The sequence below is a fragment of the Erinaceus europaeus genome, chromosome 2 (genome assembly GCF_950295315.1).
Source record: "Erinaceus europaeus chromosome 2, mEriEur2.1, whole genome shotgun sequence".
Lineage (NCBI taxonomy): Eukaryota > Metazoa > Chordata > Mammalia > Eulipotyphla > Erinaceidae > Erinaceus > Erinaceus europaeus.
Window position 1 is genome coordinate 160,177,211 of NC_080163.1, and position 21,325 is coordinate 160,198,535.

The following is a 21,325-nucleotide window of genomic DNA, read 5'->3' on the forward strand; positions in this document are numbered from 1 at the left end:
AGTAAATAAAAATTAAAAGTTTCTTTTAAAAAATGAATGAGAGGATTGGGAGACAGCATAGTGGTTATGTAAACAGCTTTCATGCCTGAGGCTTTGAGCTCTTAGGTTCAATCCCTAGCACCACTATAAGCCAGAGCTAAGCGGTACTATTCTTTATCCCTCTGGGAGTATGGACCCAGTGTCATTATGGGGTGCAGAAAGTGAAAGGTCTGACTTCTGTAATTGTTTCCCCGCTGAACATGGGCGTTGACTGGTCCATCCATACTCCCAGCCTGCCTCTCTCAAGAAAGAACTATTTACTTACTTACTTACTTAATTAATTAATTAATTTTAAAAAGGCGACATTAACAAAGCCATAGGACAAGAGGTGTACAACTCCACCCAATTCCCACCACCAGAACTCCTATTCCTATCCCCTCCCCTGATAGATTTCCTATTCTTTATCCCTCTGGGAGTATGGACCCAATGTCACTGTGGGATGCAGAAGGTGGAAGGTCTGGCTTCTGTAATTGCTTCCCCGCTGAACATGGGCGTTGACTGGCCCATCTGGTCCATCCATACTCCCAGCCTGCATCTCTCAAGAAGGAGCACTTTATTTATTTATTTATTTATTTATTTATTTATTTATTTATTTTAAAAAGGAGACATTAACAAAGCTATAGGACAAGAGGTGTACAACTCCACACAATCCCCACCACCAGAACTCCGTATCCCATCCCCTCCCCTGAGAGCTTTCTTATTCTTTATCCTTCTGGGTGTATGGACCCAAGGTCATTGTGGGATGCAGAAGGTGCATTGACTGGTTGATCCAGACTCCCAGCCTGCCTCTCTTTCCCTAGTAGGGAAAGAGCACTTCTGAGTGCAAAGTGGAGAGGTCAATTCTGAGAGGTAAACCGGGCCCCGCCCCGCCCCCCCCCCTCCGACTCCGACGCTGCAGCGCCACCTCCAGCCGCCAGAGGCCGCCACGCGCCGCTGGTCGCAGCCCGCGCATGCGGGGGGCCCCCTCTCTGCCCTCCACGCCGGCCGCTCGCCGCCCCGCCGCCGCTCTCTGGCTCCGGCCGCGTCCCGCGCGCGCCGTTTTCTCGTGAGGGGACTCGCGCCGCAGGGCGCGCGCCATCCCCCTGCCTCGCGGCGCGGGCTCTCGCGGGCCCCGCTCCCGCCCTCCGCTCTCCTGGCCCGGACCGGAAGCGGCGCCGCACGGCCTGGGCCTGGCGCGGGGGGCGGGCACCGGGGCCCGGTCGGACATGGGCAAGAAGCATAAGAAGCATAAGTCGGACAAACACCTCTACGAAGGTGCGGGGAGCGCCGGGCGGGGCCGTGGAGGGGCGCCCCTGTGCCCCGGACCTTCGAGCTCCCCGGGGGCCGCATCCCCCACGGCGACCCCGGCCCGCCGAGGGGGCACCACCCTCCCGACGCCGCGCAGAGCGCCCCCGGCGGGGGCAGCATTCGAACCCGGGGCCCGGGCTGGGAGGGAGGGAAGGTCTCCGGGTGGGAGTTGAGAGGCCGGAGACGTGCGGGGCGGCCGGCGGGCCGCTCAACAGGTGCGGGGGGCCGCCCCGCGCCCCGCGTCAGCCCGACTCTCTGCTTCTGTCCAGACTACGTGGAGAAGCCCCTGAAGCTCGTCCTCAAGGTGGGAGGCAGCGAGGTGACCGAGCTCTCCACCGGCAGCTCGGGACACGACTCCAGCCTCTTCGAAGACAAAAATGACCACGACAAACACAAAGACCGAAAGCGGAAAAAGAGAAAGAAAAGCGAGAAGCAGGCTCCCGGGGAAGAAAAGGGGCGGAAGCGGAGACGCGTGAAGGTAAAAGCCGCGCTCGCGTGGCGGAGGCTTTGCTGCGGGTGGCGGGTCGCGGGTCTCTGGGGCTGGCTGTGCCCGGCCGCCCGCGTGCCTGCAAGACCACAAGGACTTGTTTCGGGGGAGGTTGGGAGGGCGGGTTGGGAACATGAGTCAGGTGTAGGTTTTAGCCGCCCTTGTTTTAAAAGAGTCGGTATGATGTTTATTTATTGGAAGCGAGAAGGAGGGGAGTGGAGGGGGGGCGAGAGACACCAGCAGCCCTGCTTCACCCCTCGCAGAGCTTTTCCCCTTCAGGTGAGAACTGGGGACTCGAACCTGGGTCCTTGTGCATTGTCACGTGCGCTCAAACAGGTGCGCCACCACCTGGCCTCGGTTTTAGCATCTGTCACCCTCTCTCCGTGTGTGTGTGTGTGTGTGTGTGTGTGTGTGTGTGTGTGTGTGTGTGTGTGTGTGTGTGTTACTTCTTGAATAGAGACAGCCAGAAATCCAGAGGGAAGGGTGACAGGGAGACACACCTGCAGCCCTGCTTCACCCCTCGAGGAGCTTTCCCCCTGCAGGTGGGGACTCGAACCTGGGTCCTTGTGCATTGTCACATGTGCGCTCAAACAGGTGCACCACCACCTGACCCCGGTTTTAGCATATCTCTCCATTTCTATCCACCTGTCTCTTTCTCTTTCCGTGTGTGTGTGTGTGTGTGTGTGTGTGTGTGTGTGTGTGTGTGTGTGTTACTTATTGAATAGAGACAGCCAGAAATCCAGAGGGAAGGGTGACAGGGAGAGAGACACCTGCAGCCCTGCTTCACCCCTCGCAGAGCTTTCCCCCTGCAGGTGGGAACTGGGGACTCAAACCTGGGTCCTTGTGCATTGTCACATGTGCGCTCAAACAGGTGCACTACCACCTGACCCCGGTTTTAGCATCTCACTCCATCCCTCTCCATATCTCTCCCCCCCCTATATATATTACTTATTGGATAGAGACAACGAGAAATCAAGTGGGAAGGGTTGACAGAGAGAGACACCTGCAGCCCTGCTTCACCGTCGCAGAGCTTTCCCCCTGCAGGTGTGAACTGGGGATTCGAACCTGGGTCCTTGTGCATTGTAACATGTGCGCTCAAACAGGTGTGCCACCACCTGGCCCCGGTTTTAGCATATATATATAAAACCTTTCCATATATACGTCTTTGTTTATTGGATAGAGATAGAAGTCAAGAGGAAAGGGAGTGAAATAGAGGGAGAGAGACAGACAGACAGACAGATAGTGCAGCCCAGCTTCACCACTCGCAAAGCTTCCCCCCTGCAGGTGGGGACCACGGGCTCCAGCCCAGGTCCTTGTACTTGTAACATGTGCGCTCAGCCAGGTGCACCACAGCCTGGCCCCAACTTTAGCAGCTCTGTAAGGTAGTTTTGTTTTCACTTTAGATGAGTAAGCAGCTAAGTCCTGATTTTCAGGAGCCACTTCAAAGATTGTTTCTATTTCCTTCAAGGAAAAGGTAAAAAAAAAAAATTTTTTTTAATCATGTTTGAGAAGACCTCAATGGTATTTCAGGTTTGTCAAAAATAGACATTTCAGAAATAGATGGGTTCTATTGGGGTTCCAATTTTGTTTTAAAATAAATACAATGAGGGGCCTGGTAATGGCAGACCTAGGTTCAAGCCCCAGTTCCCACCTGCAGGGAGGAAGCTTCAAAAATGGTGAAGCAATACTGTAGGTCTCTCTCTTCCCCCCCCTCCCCCTTCCCTCTTGATTTCTTTCTGTCTCTATCAAATATATAAAGGTTTTTAATGTATTTTAAAGTAAATACAAAATGCCAGATACATAATGAGCAGCTGTCATTCTTTCAAAGTTTATCAAAGAAAAAAAAAAGACTTTATAACTTCCTTTAAAATTGCCACCAGAGTTATTGTTAGGGCTTGGTTTCTGCACTATGAATCCACTCCTCCCCCTCCCTCTTCTTGGTTTGATAAGACAGAGAAATTGAGGGGGCTACGGGCAGTAGGAGGGAAGAGAAAGAGCCACTTGTAGTACTGCTCCCTCACTCAGGAAGTTTCTCCCCTGCAGGTAGGGAGCAGGGCCCTGAACCTTGGTCCTTGAGTGGTAATGCATGCATTCAAGCAGGTGCACCAGTGCCAGACCCCTTAGCACTGCTTTTGTGAAAGACCAGACCACTGATGAGCTCTGGCATAAATGTTCAGGAATTGAACCTAGGTCCTCAGGCAAGCAAGTCCTGTGCTGTCAAATTGAGCTATCTCCCCCACCCACAAAGAAATTTGGTCAGTGACCTTTATTTACCCTTAATACCAGTAATAAAAATGAGCTTTTTCTTAGCCATGTGCCATTCGTAGAAATATTCATAGAGAAGTAGTCATCTTGATTTGTAAGATGTACAAATAACAAACCTTCCCCTCAAGGACAGCACTACCCTAGACTACTTGACAGTTTCTGCATATCCTCATTTAATTAATACCAAATGACTTGTTAAATTAGTTACTGAGGGGGCTGGGCGGTGGGGCCACCTGGTTCAGTGAACATGTTACCAGGAGCAAGGACCAGGATTGAACCCCCAGTCTCCACCTGCAGGGGAGAAGCTTCACGAGTGATGAAGCAGGTCTGCAGGTGTCTCTCTGCCTCTTTCCCTCTCTGTCTCCCCCATCTCTCTCAATTTCTCTCTGCCTTACCAAATAAAGGAGGGATTGCCGGTAGTAGTGGAATCATGGTGCAGGTATGCACCAAGCCCCAGTAATAACCCTGGTGACAATAAAAAACAAATCAGTTACCGTATCTTGAACAGGTTTCCACAGGTTAGTTTTATCTTTTTTTTTTTTTCTGTTAGAATTTCTTTAATCTTGTCCTTACAACTTCCATTTGTAGTGCCCTGGACCAAGCCATGGTACCATATAGAACCATCTGGATTTGTCTTTTCTGCATTATAAAAGTGACTGATGAGGTGGCTTGACAGGGGGAGCACATCTTATATCTGTCATGTTGCATAGGTGAGAACTGAATTAGCATTCCTCTGCAGCTCCACACCCTTCAGTCCCCCCCCCTTATTCTCTCAGTTCAGTGTAAGTGTATAAATGGGCCTAATCTTGACCATTTGCTTAGCTGTGCATATGTGTGCGGTTATCATATGTAAATTCTATCCAAACTCTAGAGTTCTGTTTTCCACAGTGAGACACTTCCCTTTTGGTAAAAGTTAACTTTTACCAAGGTTATGGCTTCCCCTTGCTCTGGTCTGTAGTCATTCTTTAGAGCATGTCTTTTTCGACTTCTTGAATCCCAAGTCTTCTTGATGCACTCCATTGTTCTGATAGATACTTTCTAAGAAAGCCTTTGTTGGAGAAAGGTTTTTAATGTGTTTGAAAATCTTTGTTCATCTTTGAGGTTAATTGGTGATTTCACTAAGTATGAAATTTTAGGTTGAAAATTATTTTCTCAGGCTGGGAGATAGCTTAATAGTTAAACAGAGAGACTTTCAAATCTGAGGCTTCAGAGTCCCATGTTCAGTCCCTGGCACCACGATAAGCTAGAGCTGAGCAATGTTTTGGTTTTTTTTTTTTATTATTATTTTTCACGGTAGGGAACCAGCCTGGTGGTTTACACAACAGACTTTCACACCTGAGGAACCAGAGGTCCCAGCTCTAATCCCCGTTACTGCCATAAACCAGAACTGAACCATATTCTGGTTTTTAAAAGCATTATTCCGTTGTCTTTTAGCTTCCAGATTTTCTGTTGAGAAGTTTATTGCCATTCTAATTGTTAGTTCTTTTGTATGTAACCAGCTCTTGGATCAAGGGTTTCTTGTTTATTGTGTTTTATTTTAGTGATTTAATATTGGCTTACAAAATTACAAGATAACGGGGGTACAATTCCACACTATTCTCATCACCAGACTTCTGTGTCCCCATTCCCTCCATTGGAAACTACAGTGGTTTTCCCAAGGTCACAGATATAGTTTGACTATTATATCTATCCATCTATATGTTTGCCCATTTTTTTCTATAGCTCTGCATTCTCTTCCTTTTTTTCCCCTTTTTATCAGTGATTTAATATTTGTTTACAAAATTATGAGATAGTGGGTATAATTCCACACTGTCCCCACAACCAGAGTTCTGTGTTCCTATTTCCGCCATTGGAAACTGCAATAATTCTTGTATGAAGTTTTTAGGCTCTTTTTCCCTCCCTCTTTATTTACTTTTTTTTCTTTTATTATTTTATTGGGGGGTGGTTACACAATATAGTTTTTGACAGTTTTTTTTTTTTTTTAGTGTTTTTTTAAAACTTTTAATAGGACAAAAATTTAGAGGGGGATAGAGAAAGAGACACCTACAGCACTGCTTAACCATTTGTGAAGCTTTCACCTTGCATATGGGGGCTGGGGGCTTGAACCCAGGTCCTTGTGCACTGTAATGTGTACTCTTAACCAGATGTGCCACAGTTTGTCCCTTTGACATAGTTTGTTAAGTTCCCATGATAGGTATCTGCAAAACACTCCCACCCCCAGCTTGAGTCCATTTCTACCAACACTGCGCTCTTTTCTTCAATGCTGTGTTTCACTATCATAATAAAAGGGTTCGTTTGTTTGATCAGAGTTTCACACAGAGAGAGAAAATAAGAAACCTAACACTGATCCACCATTCCTAAAGCTTCCCCCAGTGTCGCACATGGCACTCGTGTGGTGCTTGGGATCTGAACTTGGGTCCTTGAGTGCATACTCTACCTGGTGAATGATTTCCCAGCCCCCAATTATGAGAGATTTGCTTGAAGTGTTTTTGTAGTGACTTTCTTCTCTTGGTTATTTTTTCTGCCTATCAAAACCTCTGCCATTTAGATACTGGACATATAGACTGATTCTCTTAATTTTCTGAGGTTTTTTTTTTTTTCCTTTTCCTTTGTGTTCTTCCTCTCAAGAGAATCCCTAAGCTTTATCTTCTGACTCTGCTGTTGTTAAGTGTCCTTGTTTATTAGTATTCTGTCCTTGGTTTTATAATACATGCAGTATCTTATTTTCTGAGAATATTGATTCCAGGATTTTCATAGAGTCTGAGATAGCTCAGCTGGTAGAATTCATACTCTTCCATGCACAAGGACCCACATTGGACCCCCAAACACCACATGGGAACATCTGCCCAGGAGAGGCTTCACAAGTGATGTTTTGGTGTTATCCTTTCCTGTTTTTCTCCATCTATAAGGGGGAGGAAAAGAAAGAAGGAGAAAAAAAAAAGTAAGAGTCCACCCTAGAGTGGAGTAATCATGCAGACATAGAGCCCCAAGATAACCCTCGTGGAGAGGAAGGGAAAAAAAAAAGGTTTTCTTTTACTCCATACATTGTCGCTGTTGCTTCTAAGTTCAATTTATTCGTTTGGCCTCCTTTTATGGTAAAAGCATCCTCTAGTTATCTGGTGTGCTTTTGTAGTCTGTATTTAAGCATACAGGGAAAAAACATGGCTGTGAAGTACTCTGCTTATACGGAGTTTATTGCTTAATAGACTTGCCATTGAATCACTAAACAGAGACCTGGCCATTTGGCTGGACAGTTCCCAATCATATGTCTGCACCCAGCAGTTATTTTCCCTGGGCTCTTCAGTTTCTCTAGAGTAGGGGTGGGGAGTGCATCTGGTGGTACAGGCTATCATAAAGCCCACAGTCACTTGCTTTGGCCCTGCCAAGGCAATCTCAGGCAAGACTTGGAACTCAGTGAGTCTAATAACTGGTTTGGTTTTTTTGTTTTTTGCTTTGTTTGTTGTTTTTTGCCTCCAAAGTTATTGCTGGGGCTCAGTGCCTGCACCATGAATCCACTGCTCCTAGAGGCCATTTTTTTTCCCTTTTGTTGCCCTTGTTGTTGTAGCCTTGTTGTGGTTATTGTTGTTGTTAGATGGGACAGAGAGAAATGGAGAGAAGAGGGGAAGACAGAGAGAGGGAGAGAAAGACACCTGCAGACCTGCTCCACCACCTGTGAAGTGACTCCCCTGTAGGTGGGGAGCGGGGGGGGGGGGGGAGGCTGGACCCGGGATCCTTACAGCTGGTCCCTGTGCTTTGCAGCAGTCTAATACCCTAGATATGCCACAGTTGCCACCCAGGAGCTACTTGAACTTGGGGACGCCACTGCTTGTGATGCATATAGAAGAATTCACAGCAGGAGCTAGGAACTGGTTTAATCAATACAGGGTTTAATAGGGTGAAACAACTAAAAGGCAAAATAAGCAATTATCATCAAGGGTTAAGCATACGCTAGGTCTATAAAGTCTGAATATGGTTATCGAAGTTTAGTCCCATAAGATAAACAGTTATAAGCTCTGGTAAAGGTTGCTCATGGCTGTAGAGGGGTCTAAAAGTTTACCGGCTAGCAGAGTCACACGTGTTCAGTTCCCAGGAGAAGCAGCCATGGCGGATACCTGACCAGAAGAAGCTTCTGACCAGAAGAAGCTTCTGACCAGAAGCAGCAGCAACAGCAGCCAAAGAGAGAGAGCCACGTGCTCAAAGTCCCAGCTTTTATACATCCCCTTCTCTGAAGCACCTCCTCAGGGTGGTGTCATTTGTATGCTAATAGTCCCAAAGTCCTGTTGGGGTCACCACAGAGAAGGGTTTGTCAGTGGCCAGTTATTTCTGAAAAATCTTAGGTTCTCAGCCCTCTGTTTCCAGTTCATCATCATTCCTCACTTCTGACTGTTGTCTGTGTCCTCTAGTTCCTTGTATCTCCAACTTCAGGGTTTTCCCTGGGTCTGGAGAATTGACCTTTCTGATAGGTTTCTACCTCTTTTTCATGCAGGTGGTATCTTGCTTTTCCTGTTCTGCAACTTCTCATAGCCTTCTGTCTCCCAAGCATGCTAACATCTGTCGTCTCTACTGTGCTTTGTTTCTGCCATCATCTTATTTCCCTGGAAGTTGAGATAGTCCCTTTTAACCACATCTGATTTTTAGCTCTTTCACAGTTAGCACCACAACACAAGCATACCTTATCATCTTATTTTATCAGGTATCCCATTTGTTTTTATTAGCTCCATCATATTTGGTTATATTGACATACCATGTTTAATTCCATGTAATATTACTTTTAAATATTATACATAATGTTGAACTGAGCCTTGGTATCTATACATCTTTGTACACTTTTATATATAACTTCAGGACAAGTTCCTGGAAACCCCCCACACACACACACACACTCTCTCTCTTTTCCTGTCCAAGTCCCTCTAGATTTTTTTGATTCTGCCTCTAAATGACATTAGTCACTATTATATTTCAGTGCCATTAAATGCCTTTTAAATGTATCTGCAGTCTTGTTTGGGCATAGCACTCTGCAGAGTAGGACAGGTAGGTGCATGGTTTTCATTAAAAATAATAATAATAAAGTGGAAACTGAAGTCACACTTCCCACAGGTCTCAGGAGCAGAAACCACAGGACATGTTTAGTTTTGGGGGCGGATGTCATTAGTTCTGTAGAACCTGTTTGGGTTGCCCCCCCCTTCAGGCCAGACCAGGGGTGGGGAGAAGGAACTTTTTAATTTGTGATTTTAAAATGATTAGCAAGATTATAAGATAACAGGGGTACAGTTCCTCACAGTTACCAATGTCGGAGTTCTGTGTCCCATCCCCTCCACTTGAGGGAAATTTTTGATAGTGCTGCTTAGGTGTGGAGCCTTCAGTGGGACTTTCTTCTCTGTGCAATGTTGAGGATGTCCAAGGAATAGCAGGAAGTCAGCCACATGGCACCTGCAGGCCTGGGAAGGTCCAGAGTACATATGGTTCTTGGAGGCTGCTGGTCCTTTGATCAGGTCTCTCAGGTTATCCACCTGCTACCACCAGTAGCCAGAGCAAAGTGGTGCTCTGCTCAAAAAAAAAAAAAAAAAAAAAAGTGCCTTGGTTTCTGTCAGATTGTGGTCTAGATGCTCATACCGCCCTCGTCCCCCTGAACGTGTGTTGGTTTTGTTCTGCTGGCTTCCTCAACATTTTAATGATAATTATCTGACAAAGAATGTATGTGCTCTCATAACTTGGAATCATTATTGCCTGTTCCTAGAGGTAGTCTTGGATTTTCAGATATTCTCACATCAGATATAAAATAAATGGGCAGGGTGGTGGCTCAGCAGGTAGAGAGCAGAATTGGCACACAGAACATCCCAAATTAGATTCCTGGCACCTCGTGTGTCAGACCGGTTTTTGTCTCTCTCATCTTACGCCGGGTAGGTGACTAAACTGGTCGAGGGCAGACTTCCAGTCCTCACACCACATATGCTGGCACAGCACTCCAGTCACTTGCTTGTTCTCAATAAGTTTAAAAAAAAAAATTTCCTTATAACTTCTAAAAATAAATATGAAAGCTTATAAAAAAACATTCCATTTGATCTGCTTTATAAACACAAGAGAATAAGTAAAGATAGTAAAGATAAGATATGGTTCTATGTCAGCCACTAAGTTGATAAGGCAATGATTTGTAAAACTTAACAGAACTGTTTCTGAAGTCATTGTAAATGAAATAACACACACCGGTTATGACTACTAAAAGCCTCTGTACATTTTACTACAAATAACTGCTGTTTATTACATGTTAGGTCTGTACCTCGTGTTTTATGTATGTTTGGGTTTTTTTATATATTTATTTTATTTATTCCCTTTTGTTGCCCTTGTTGTTTTATTGTTGTAGTTATTATTGTTGTTGTCGTTGTTGGATAGGACAGAGAGAAATGGAGAGAGGAGGGGAAGACAGAGGAGGAGAGAAAGATAGACACCTGCAGACCTGCTTCACCGCCTGTGAAGCGACTCCCCTGCAGGTGGGGAGCCGGGGTTCGAACCGGGATCCTTATGCCGGTCCTTGTGCTTTGCGCCACCTGCGCTTAACCCGCTGCGCTACAGCCCGACTCCTGTGTTTTATGTATGTTATCTCACTTTACTCCTTACCATAATCCTGTGAGACTTATTTTTAAATTATGGTAAATATCTGTGACCTTGGGAGAACTACTGTAGGTTCCAGTGGAGGAAATGGACACAGAATTCTGATGGTGGGAATGGTGTGGAATTATACTTCTGTTAGCACAAAGTTTTGTAAATCAGTCTTAAATCAGTAATAAAACTAAAATCATGGTAAAATACACATAGCATAATGATAGGTCCCACAGAAGCATGTTTGAACTGTCTAGTTCAATAGTGTGAGGTCTGGTCACATTGTTGTCCGACCAGTTTCCACTGCTTCTTCATAACTGCTTGGCCCTATTTCCCCTTAGCCGCTGATAAGCACCATTCTACTTCCTATCTCTGAGTTTGACTAGTATAGAGCTCTTGTATTTGCATTTTTTGTGACTGGCATATTCTCTTGGCACTCTTATCTGCAGGGTTCTCTTTCTTGTAGTAGATGGACATGCACAGCATCCATCAATCAGTGGGCATTTGGTTTGCTTCCACCATTAGGCAGGAACATAAATAATGCTGCTACGAACATGGGTGTACAAGTATCTCTCTGAGACTTTCTTTTCAGTTTTCTTAGGTATCCCTTCAGAAGCTGAATAGCTGGATCATATTAAATACTCTTACATATCATATTCTGGCAAAGATTATATAAATTTCTTGCCTTGTAAATTCTCTTATAGGTAAGCAAACTAAGGCTCAGAGACTAAGTGACTTCCCCAAGATCATACAGTCTGTGCTAGAACAAGTGCTCAGACTCAGCCCTCAAGACATCATTACATTAGTTGCTGCTACTACATGGGAGGTTGCACAGTAGATAAAACATTGGACCCTCAAGCATGAGGTCCCAAGTTCAATCCCTGGCAACTCATATACCAGAGTGATTCTCTGGTTCTTCTTTCTTCTCCACCTTTTCCTTTCTTATAAATGAGTAAATATATCTTTAAAAAAAGAGAGAGAAAGTGTGGTCCAGGAGGTGGTGCAGTGGGTAAAGCACTGGATTCTCTCTCAACCATGAGCTCCTGAGTTCAGTCCCCAGCAGCACATGTACCAGAGTGATGTCTGGTTCTTTCTCTCCTATTTCTCTCATGAATAAATAAATAATTTTTAAAAAGAGAGAGAAAGAAAAAAAAAAACCTTTGTCTAACATAGTTATGGGCTGGGAAACAGCTCACACCTTGGAGAGTACACATTTTGCTATGCAAAAAGCCTGCATTTAAGCCCAGGTACAACATGTAGCTGCTGGAACAATACTGTAATATGTTTCTGCCACTCTTTTGTCACTTCTCTTTTTGTCAAAAAGTACAAAAAAATCGATCCTCTCAGGGGTATATGCATATGTGAAGGGCCTACACTAATCCCATTGTGCCTTCAAATGAATGAGTGGTTAAAATGGACACCAATATCCAAAATAGATGGAAGAAAATAATCAGTGACCTAACAGAGGCAGAATAGTTTTGAGGCTTCTGAAATTGCTTGGAACTGGGGATAATCACAGAAATCTGCTCAGAAAGTAGCATTTGAGCTGATTTTTAGAAATCAGGATACAGTTGACTTTACGCTGTTGTTTTAGTCAACATGTCAGCTTTGGTGGTATTAAAGAAAATCTGACAATCTAACTAAATACACATTTTACAGTAAAAAGGATCATATGCATAAAACAGGCCCCTAGTATCTTACTGTTACTATTTTAATCCTTACAAATAGTTTTATGGAAGGAGCTACTATAAGGCATAGAGGATGAGGTACTTTATAAGCAGAGAGGGAAAACGAATGACGATAATCACCAAGCAAAGTGAGAAATTTGTCAAAGTTAATTGCCCTTTGAATGGCACCTGCCACACCCCAGATTCAGGGCTGCTGCGGTTTATCTATTAATATAACAAAATCCTCTTTAGCATTTTACAGTTCCAAAGAAGAACTGTAAGGGCATATGTGATGTCACTCTTTGGGTAGAAGGGCTGTTCATTTATTTAGCATTTGCTCTGTGTCAGGCTGTGTCCTAGGCGCAGTGGATATGAAGATCAAAATACAGTTCCTGCCCTACAAGAGCTTGAGCTGAGGAATCAGACACAAAAGAATAAATTCTATGACCTATAAATTTTAAAATTCTAATGAATAAAGTGTTCTGGGAGTTCAGAGTGAAGAATTTCTTACTCTTCCTTAGGGAACCAATGGAAAGAATTTTAGAAGTAACAGCTAAATTGTGTCGCATATGCCACTCAACAAAGGACTAAGAACAAGCTGTAACTTCAAAATGAAAAAAAAAAAAAAACACTTTTCTATTACATTCCCATGTCAGCTGCTAAAGGCAAGTTTTGAGTTGTTGTGCAGAAAAGAAGCATTATTGGAGGTGGGGCTAAATGTATATCCATTCTCCAAAAATAGACAACCTGAAGAACAGTACCTTGCTGAGGACTTTAGATGTTATAGTCAAATATTTTCTTGTTCCTGTTTCATGCTGTCTTATTTATTATAAATTAATTCTCTAAATACTATGTGTTAGTCATTGTTGTACAAAACTATGTAAGACTTGGACCCCAGCCCACAAGAATTTTCAGTGAAACAAATGTATCTGGAACAACTATTTTAGAACTAATAACTTGAGTAAACACTAACTTTAAAAGTATAGACATTTGCTTCAAAAATATTACAATTTAATAAAAATAACTTGTCATTTAGTAGTGGATAAGTTAGAATATAGGGACTGGGGAGATGGCATAGCGGTTATACAAAAAGACTTTGGTGCCAAAGGCTTCGATGTCCCAGGTTCAGTCCCTAGCACCACCATAAGCCAGAGTGATAAGTGCTCTGATTTTAAAATAATAATAATAAGAGTATAGTCTGAAATAAGTATGTGTTTGAGATTATGGAAATAGCCATTGTTCCTCTCTCCTACACATGGGGTATTTCCTCTGCTTAGAATGCTATTTTTGGACCATCATTTGCATGAGGGATCAATTAACCTTTGTTGAGAGGAGTTTCTTCCTTAACTCATTAAACTTTTTTATCCCCAAAATCTGAACTTCCTAGCAATTATCATGGACTTTTTTCCCCTCATAAGCACTAATCCTCCCTTAATAAGTATTAATGGTTCTTTCTGATTTCTTTATCAAGATGTCTTTCTATAGGTCTCCACCTTTTCGGTACATGGTGGAATTTTTTTTTTTTCAACTGCTTTAGAAAATCTTTCTCTATCTAGCCATTCCCCTCCACTGTTAATTTCCTGTTGAATCTCATTTTATTTTCTGACTCTCCACCTAGAGATTTCTCATACACTCTATTGCTCTTTATCTGATATGTTTGTTTTAAATGACTTGAGTGTAAATCTGGTCTATTTCCCTTTCTAGAGATCTTTAAGGAAGGATGTAGCACCATGAATCAGCTCCTTTTAGTTAATTGCTATTTCCTGGTCTACTCTTCATTTCTAATTCCAAATGATGTTCTATTGTATCTTCTCCAAGTACAGTAACTCCATCTTTTATCTTTAGCAAGTATTCACTCAGAGACTTGATCTGGTTTTCTTTACCATCAAGAACTTGTTCCACAACTACTTTGGAGTCTTCAGATGGGAGATAGAGAAACTTACAGCACTTGTGATGCTTCCTCCTTGCGGGTGGGGACTAAGGGCTTGAGACTAGCGTGTGAACTTTACCAGGTGTCACTGCCTGGCCCCTAGATTCATTTTTCTGTTTTAAATTCACTCACTTTTCATGTCCTTTCTTGTAGAAAAGGTTGTATTCTTTTTTGACTTCCGAGTTATCACTGGGGCTTCATGCCTTTGTTACAAATCCACTGCTCCCAGTGGCCATTTTTTCCTTTCCTGTTTCTTTTTTTTTCCCCTCTTACTTGATAGGACATATAAATGGGGGGTAGATAGCATAATGGTTATGCAAAGAGACTCTCATGCCTGAGGCTCCAAAGTCCCAGATTTAGTTACCAGCACCACCTTAAGCTAGAGCTGATTAGTGCTCTGGTTTTAAAAAAAAAAAAAAAAAGAAGAAGAAGAAAAGAAAATCAGAGTGAGAGTGCCACCTGTAGGCTTGCTGCACTAGTGAGGAATCTCCTTTGCAGGTGGGAAGTGGGGGCTTGAGTACAGTTCCTTGCACATGGCACTATGTGCACTTAACCAGGTACACAGCCTTCAGGCCCCCTAAAAGTGGACCTTGAGCATTTTCACTCATGGTAATTGTTGTCTTGCCGCTGCTGACTTTTTTCAGAAAGGGAATGGGGAAGGCACCAGAGCACTGAAGCTTCCACCAGTGCGGTGGGAGCCAGACAAAGCAGGCATCTTCCCAGGTGAGCTATCTTGCTGGCCTTGCTGTAGTATAATTCTCTATAGTCATTCTTCATCCATTTGGCATGTTTGGAAGGTGGGTTTGGCTTTAGCTGCTTTTGAGTTGAGGGAATTTGATTGATCTTCTATTCTAGGTTCCTTATCTATATAGATCTGACCATCATCAATTCGTCTCATCTGAAATGTTTAGAATTTTCTTCCTTTAACTTTCTCTAACAAGAGTACTCCAGCACTATGCTCACAATTAAACCTGTTTAACTTCATAGATTGGCTCCAGACTTTTAGAGATAAATCTTTCCCACAGTTGGCATTCCTTAAAGCTGGCTCTAAGCCTTCAGACTTTCTGAACAAGGCTTCTTTTCTTAAGTACTTTACTTTTTTCTTTGATTGCCATAGGAAGTTCTACAGCAAACACTCATGATTAAATGATTGAACACCTCACCATAGAAACAAGAGAATAGCAACAAATTCAACAAAAGCTACACATACTATCAAGTCCCATGGGAAATTCATAGGAAATATTACCTGATATCCTGTCTTCAAGTAATACTGCATAGTTTTGAGAACCGACCTCAGTCACAGCTGAGGGGCAGGCATGGGACAGTCCATCTTGCCAAAGACACCTGGCACTCACAGAGCTAGGTCCTGTCCTAGCAACAACAGCCAACAAACAGCAGGGAACACCACAGTGTTCTGTCTGGAACCCAAGAGTAGAACAAACCACTGTGGAGTCAGCTGCAGGGGTTGCTGGGAGCATCAAATGTCCACACTGCCAATGATGGGGACCCCCCCCCCTTGCTGTGGTTCTTAAGCTCTGTGCCCTGAGGCACTGCCCATCAAAACCCATTACCACCCATCACAGTGGACAGGAAGGGACACCCTCTTCTTGCCACCCCACCCCTGGGTTTAGAGAAATACTTCTTTCTCATTGGTTTGTATGTGTTCTTCTGATCTCCAGCTAGAGGGCCCCAGTATTCTTAGTTCTTGAATCTCTCTCTCTCTCAGCTTAATGGTTGAATGCCTCTATCACTGACTTTGCAATTGCCTTTGAAAATCATACACTGTTACTATTTACTGTTTATATCTTACTTTGAATTCTAGAGTCATTTATTTAGCTGCTATCATAATATTTATAACTTAGCCAAATGTCCCAGACAAACTCCTAATGTTACTTCCTAATAAAGACAGAATGAAAAACAAAAACAATGTCAACATCCTCTGTGTGTGTGCTGTCCACTCCCCCCCCCCTTTAATTTTACTCATCTTGTTAAAAGGCAAGTGAATTCCAAGTACTAAATACAAGTGAGTTTTCCTTACCTATTTTACACGACAGCTGCAGCCCATGAGCAAAACTCAGCAGGTGTCTGCACTTGACATCAAGCCAGAATCCAGCTACTACTCACTGTGTATCCACTGTGTGCCAGACCTCCATCATCTCTAGAGACTACTGTTTAACCTTGTGATTGACTTTCATTTGACTCTGTCCATCTACAAAACGGTAGTGTAATCTCTTAAAAACTATCAGTATTACTTAAAATTTTATAGATCTTTTTAATCTCAGGATAAAAGTCAGTTTTCTGCTTTTGATGTGACCTTCAAGGCACTGCAAACTGCCATTCATTCTTTTTTTTTTTTTCCCTCCAGGTGAAATGTGGGATTTCCCTGAAAAAGAAATTAAGTCTATGTGGAGTTAATTTTGTTAATTGACTGACCTTCAAATCTGCACTGTACTGTGCAGGTTGGCCCATTAAATTGAAAGCAGGAGAGGGTAATTAAAAGTAGAAGAGCAAGGCAGAAGCAGAAGGTCAGGGAATATGACAGTTGGAGAAAGAGCCGCATTGGTGGTTTTGACGACAGAGGAATAAGGCCATGAGCCATAATAATCCCCCCTTACGTAGAGTATCTAGAATGTAGTCGGTCAATACCTTGGTTTTAGTGTTCTGTCTTCTGTTCTCCAGCCAGAGTACCCCAGTGTTCTTAGTTCTTGAATCTCTTCTCTCTCTCTAAACTTAATGGTTGAATACCTCTGTCACTAACTTTGCAATTGCCTTCTTGAGACCCATTTCACACAGGGTTTATATGGCCCTGTAAGTCCCCATAACTGTACATTTCTATTGTGAACTCTTCAATTCATAAAGTTGTTAACTTTGTGATGATTTGCTATAATACCCAAAACTAATAAACCTCTGTTAAATTTGATGTAATTCCCAGTGCTCTAACTTTTCCCTTACATAGTGTTAAATTGCTTGCTGATATGTATAACATTGATTAGTTAATAGTAAATCACTTGCTAATGTATTGATATTTTGCTCATTTATCTTATTTTGGTCTCCACACAGGGATACAAGTTCTGCAAGGTCAGCAAAAACAAATGTTTTGGCTTTTTTGTCATTGTTGTAACTCTAGTTCCTAAATGATTACCTAGGACATGAGAGTTACTAAACAGGGTATTGAACAAGTTGTTGCATATGTTTGCATATGTATAACTTATCAATCGACATAGCAAATTTTTGTATATTTGTGCATTTATATGCATACTGACTATTAAATTTGTTATTTATTTTAATGAGAGAGACTAGAGCACTGCTCAGCTCTAACTTACGGTGGTGCTGGGGATTGATCCTGGGACCTCAGCTTCAGGCATGAAGGTCTTTTTTGCATCATAATGCTATCTCCCCATCCCCTAAATGGCTTATTTATAAGCAAATATATCCTACAATAACTATATTGCAGAAGAAGGTTGAATACAATAAATAATAAAGCAGTTCACTAGTAAATTCCGAAAGCAATGATTAAGAACCGGTCTGTAACTCATTCTTTAATTATCAGAGTGAAGCAAACACACAGTTAAGAGAGAGTGAAAGAGACCACAGCACCAAAGCTTCATTCAGTATGAAGAGGACCAGGCTGAGGCCAAGGTCACCTATGTGGCAAAACTGCTCACTATCCAAGTGAGCTATTTCACGGGGCCAAGAATTCACAGCTTTTTTAAAATAGGCCAGCATCCTCTAAGGAGTTATCAACAGGGAACTCAAGTTCAAAATGTGTCTGCAGGTACTCCTGTTGTGTTGTCTTATTCATGGGCCTTTAACTCAAGACATGGGAGGATTTGGGACTAGAACTCATCACCCAGGGTTTTCTTGGAATTCTAACCCAAGATCTAGGGAGTCAAACCCAGTACCTAGCCAGACCAAAACTCCTCTCTTGAGAGGAAGGCCAAATCATGATCCCTCCCACTCCAAGGAGAGAGAGGCAGAGCATGGCCTCCTTTAAAGAGAGCCCAAACCATGACCTCCTCTGAGTAGAGGCATGCCAAACCCAGAACCTGAGTTCAGAGACCAAGGCTTATTTAAAATATATTGAATTACTCACCCTCTCAGACACCGTACCTACTTGAGCTGTTTCCCTTTACAAAAGAATCAACAATGTCTTTAGTCACTACAATGAGGAGCAGCCAGCTTTTAACTCTTAGATAAAAATGGCCAGATGGCCCCCAGACTACCTAGATGTCTCTCCTCTCGTAGGGGCATCTTGTCTCAGGGAGAGAAGAACCACCTGGGGTGCTGGTTTAAAGCTGAGTGAGGGCACACTGCCTGCCACCACACTCACACCAGAGATGGGAGTTTGTTAACTCACATGACTGCTGCCCCACCCCTGCCTTTCAGAGAGTGTCAACTTTTTCTACTGGTGGAAGTGGAAGAGGGCAGAGAAAACCAGGAGCTAAATTTAGGGGCAACAGAAGAAAGATTAAAAGCCCCTAAGTCGTCCCCTCCACCCCAATCTGTAGCTCCCAAAGCATCCTCCAGGAACATCGTTCATACTGGGTTTCAGATATTTATTGTTTGAAAGGGGTCTAAATCTAAATCTCATAGAACGCAGCTGCCATCTTATTCCCAGATTCAGTTTTGGCATATTGACTGCTGGAGTTAAATTCTACCCAGGTTATCAATCTTTAGTCATCTCCTCCCTCTAGGGCCAGGGCTAGTTTCATGATGGTTGACTACTAAATTCCATGGAAAATTCTTTTTTTTTATTGATTTTATTGGTGTTACATTCTAATTATGAATTTCTTTGGAGAAGATTGCCTTCCAATACATGAACATGGTACACTGCTTTATTCAGATTTCAGTAATATTTTTTAATTTTTTCCCCAAGAGATACTGAGCACCTTTGGTTAGTTTTATTCCTAGCTATATTGTATTACTTCTGTAATGATTTTCCCCCTAATTAACTGTTCTTGCATCTAAAAGCACTTGTCCCCCTTTATGAACATGTTATTCTCTCCTCTTCCAGTAGATGGCAATAGAATGCATGTAAATTTCATCCTTAAGAAAATACTTCCCTTTTCAATGGTATCATTGTCCCCCTACTGAAATTAAGATGATTTTGTTTGAAAGGGACTACAAGATAGCTCAGCTGAGTGCGTGCATGTTTTCCCATTTGCACTACCCAAATTTAAACCCCAGATATTCCTCAGGAAGCTTTAATACTATCTCCTCTCTCTGATTATCTCTCTCTCCCTTTCCCTCCCTCCCTCTTCCCCTTTCTCCTTCTCTCTCCCTCTCTCTCTCTACCTCTCCCCCTCCCTCCCTCCCTCTCTCTCTGCCTAAAAAAGTCAGCCCAGACTATTGGAACCTTTGGTAATGACAAAAAAAAAAACAGTTTATTTTAAAAGCACTGATTCTGAAATATTTCTAAATCATCTTCCTGTATTCCATCTAGGAGGATAAAAAGAAGCGAGATCGGGATCGAGTGGAGAATGATGCAGAAAAAGACTTCCAGTGTCAAATCCCTGTGAGATTAGACCTGCCTCCAGAGAAGCCTCTTGCAAGCTCTTTAGCCAAACAAGAAGGTTGGAATAACTATAAATTGCTTTGAAATGATTTTAAGAGAAATAGCCCAAGGTGGGGCTGGGTGGTGGCACACCTGGTTAAGCTCACATCTAACCAGGAGCGAGGACTTAGGTTTGAACCCCCGCTCCCTACCTGCAGGGGGATGGGGGGATGCTTCATGAGCACTGAAGCAAGTCTACAGGTGTCTGTCTTTCTTTCCCTCTTTTGTCTCCTCTCACTGTCTCTCTGTCCTATCAAATAAAAAATAATTACCAGAGAACGTGCTGTTTTTAGCTCTTGAAGATTTTGTTCCCTTTATCTGGGGGAATTAGTGGTTTACAGTCAACAGTAAAATACTGTAGTTGGTGCGTGTGTAACATTTCTCAGTTTTTCCACATAACAGTCTAAACCCCACCACTGCCACCTAGGTCCTCCTCTGCCATCATGTTCCAGATCCTGAACTAACTTTAAGATTTTAAAGGTTTTAAGATTTCTTATTTTTCTAACTGTATAAGAGATGTAAATGAACTTCAGTTTTGAATTTGTTTTCTTAATAACTTTTATAAAATAAATTTCTCTATGGCATTTAATGATTGATAGAGATAAGTCAGAGGCTGAGCTAAAAACAGTACTCTCTAGAATATTTCTTTTTGACACCCACTTTTCCTTTTGCTTTAGAAGTAGAACAGACACCCCTTCAAGAAGCTTTGAGTCAACTGATGAGACAATTGCAGAGGTAATGTTTTTTCCAGTGTTCTTATAACATAGAAATTACAATGGGCAATGTGTATGATCAAACCACTTCTCAACTTTTTATTATTTTTCAGCCACATTTTATGGTCTCAATCCATATATACTTAATTTTATAGCAGAATGAGAAATATTTTGTCTGGCAATAAAAATACCCCAAGAAAATCACTTTTAGTTGTTCTTCTTTGGTTTGTTTTAACTGGCAACTTGAAAAGTATTAACATAATACTTTTAATGGCACATTCCTCTTTAATCTAAAGTGATAGCTAGTACTAAAGCTTTAAACAAAAAATAAATAATGCATATATTTTTATATTGCTACAGGTAGATTTGTGTATGCATTGACTGGATATTCAAAAATTATTAAATTTCGAGGAAGAAGCAAGATAACATAAATAGGATTTGTGACCCACTCTTAAAATTCAGAAATTTGTTCTTAAAATTCCAATATCTTTATTAAACCCAGGCTAGTTTCTTCAAAGGGAAAAAAAGAATAAATCCTTACTAGAATATTTATTTTGTGGCCCAGGAGATGACACAGCAGATGATTGGCTAACATGCGTGTGTACATGAGCTCCCAGGTTCAAGTCCCTAGCACTGCATGTGGCAGGACAGGGCTCTGGTTCTCTCTCATGGGTACATTCATTAATACAAAGTAATGAAAAGGACTAGATATTTCTTTTGGGCTAGGGAAGTTTGCATCAAGTTTCATGCAAACAGGACTTGCATGAAAAAAATTCTGGTTTGATC

At 42.6% G+C, this 21,325-nt stretch overlaps 1 protein-coding gene across 1 annotated transcript in view; it reads left to right on the top strand.

Annotated features, from left to right (window-relative positions):
- The first annotated feature begins 1,004 nt into the window (after positions 1 to 1,004).
- BRD7 (bromodomain containing 7) overlaps positions 1,005 to 21,325 on the top strand; it is a 59,123-nt gene continuing 38,802 nt past the window's right edge. The window contains exons 1-4 of the mRNA XM_007538424.3: positions 1,005 to 1,293; positions 1,596 to 1,804; positions 19,716 to 19,845; positions 20,504 to 20,561. Of these exons, the coding sequence (XP_007538486.1) occupies positions 1,245 to 1,293; positions 1,596 to 1,804; positions 19,716 to 19,845; positions 20,504 to 20,561 (446 nt within the window). The 5' untranslated portion in view covers positions 1,005 to 1,244. The remainder of the gene's footprint in view (positions 1,294 to 1,595; positions 1,805 to 19,715; positions 19,846 to 20,503; positions 20,562 to 21,325) is intronic.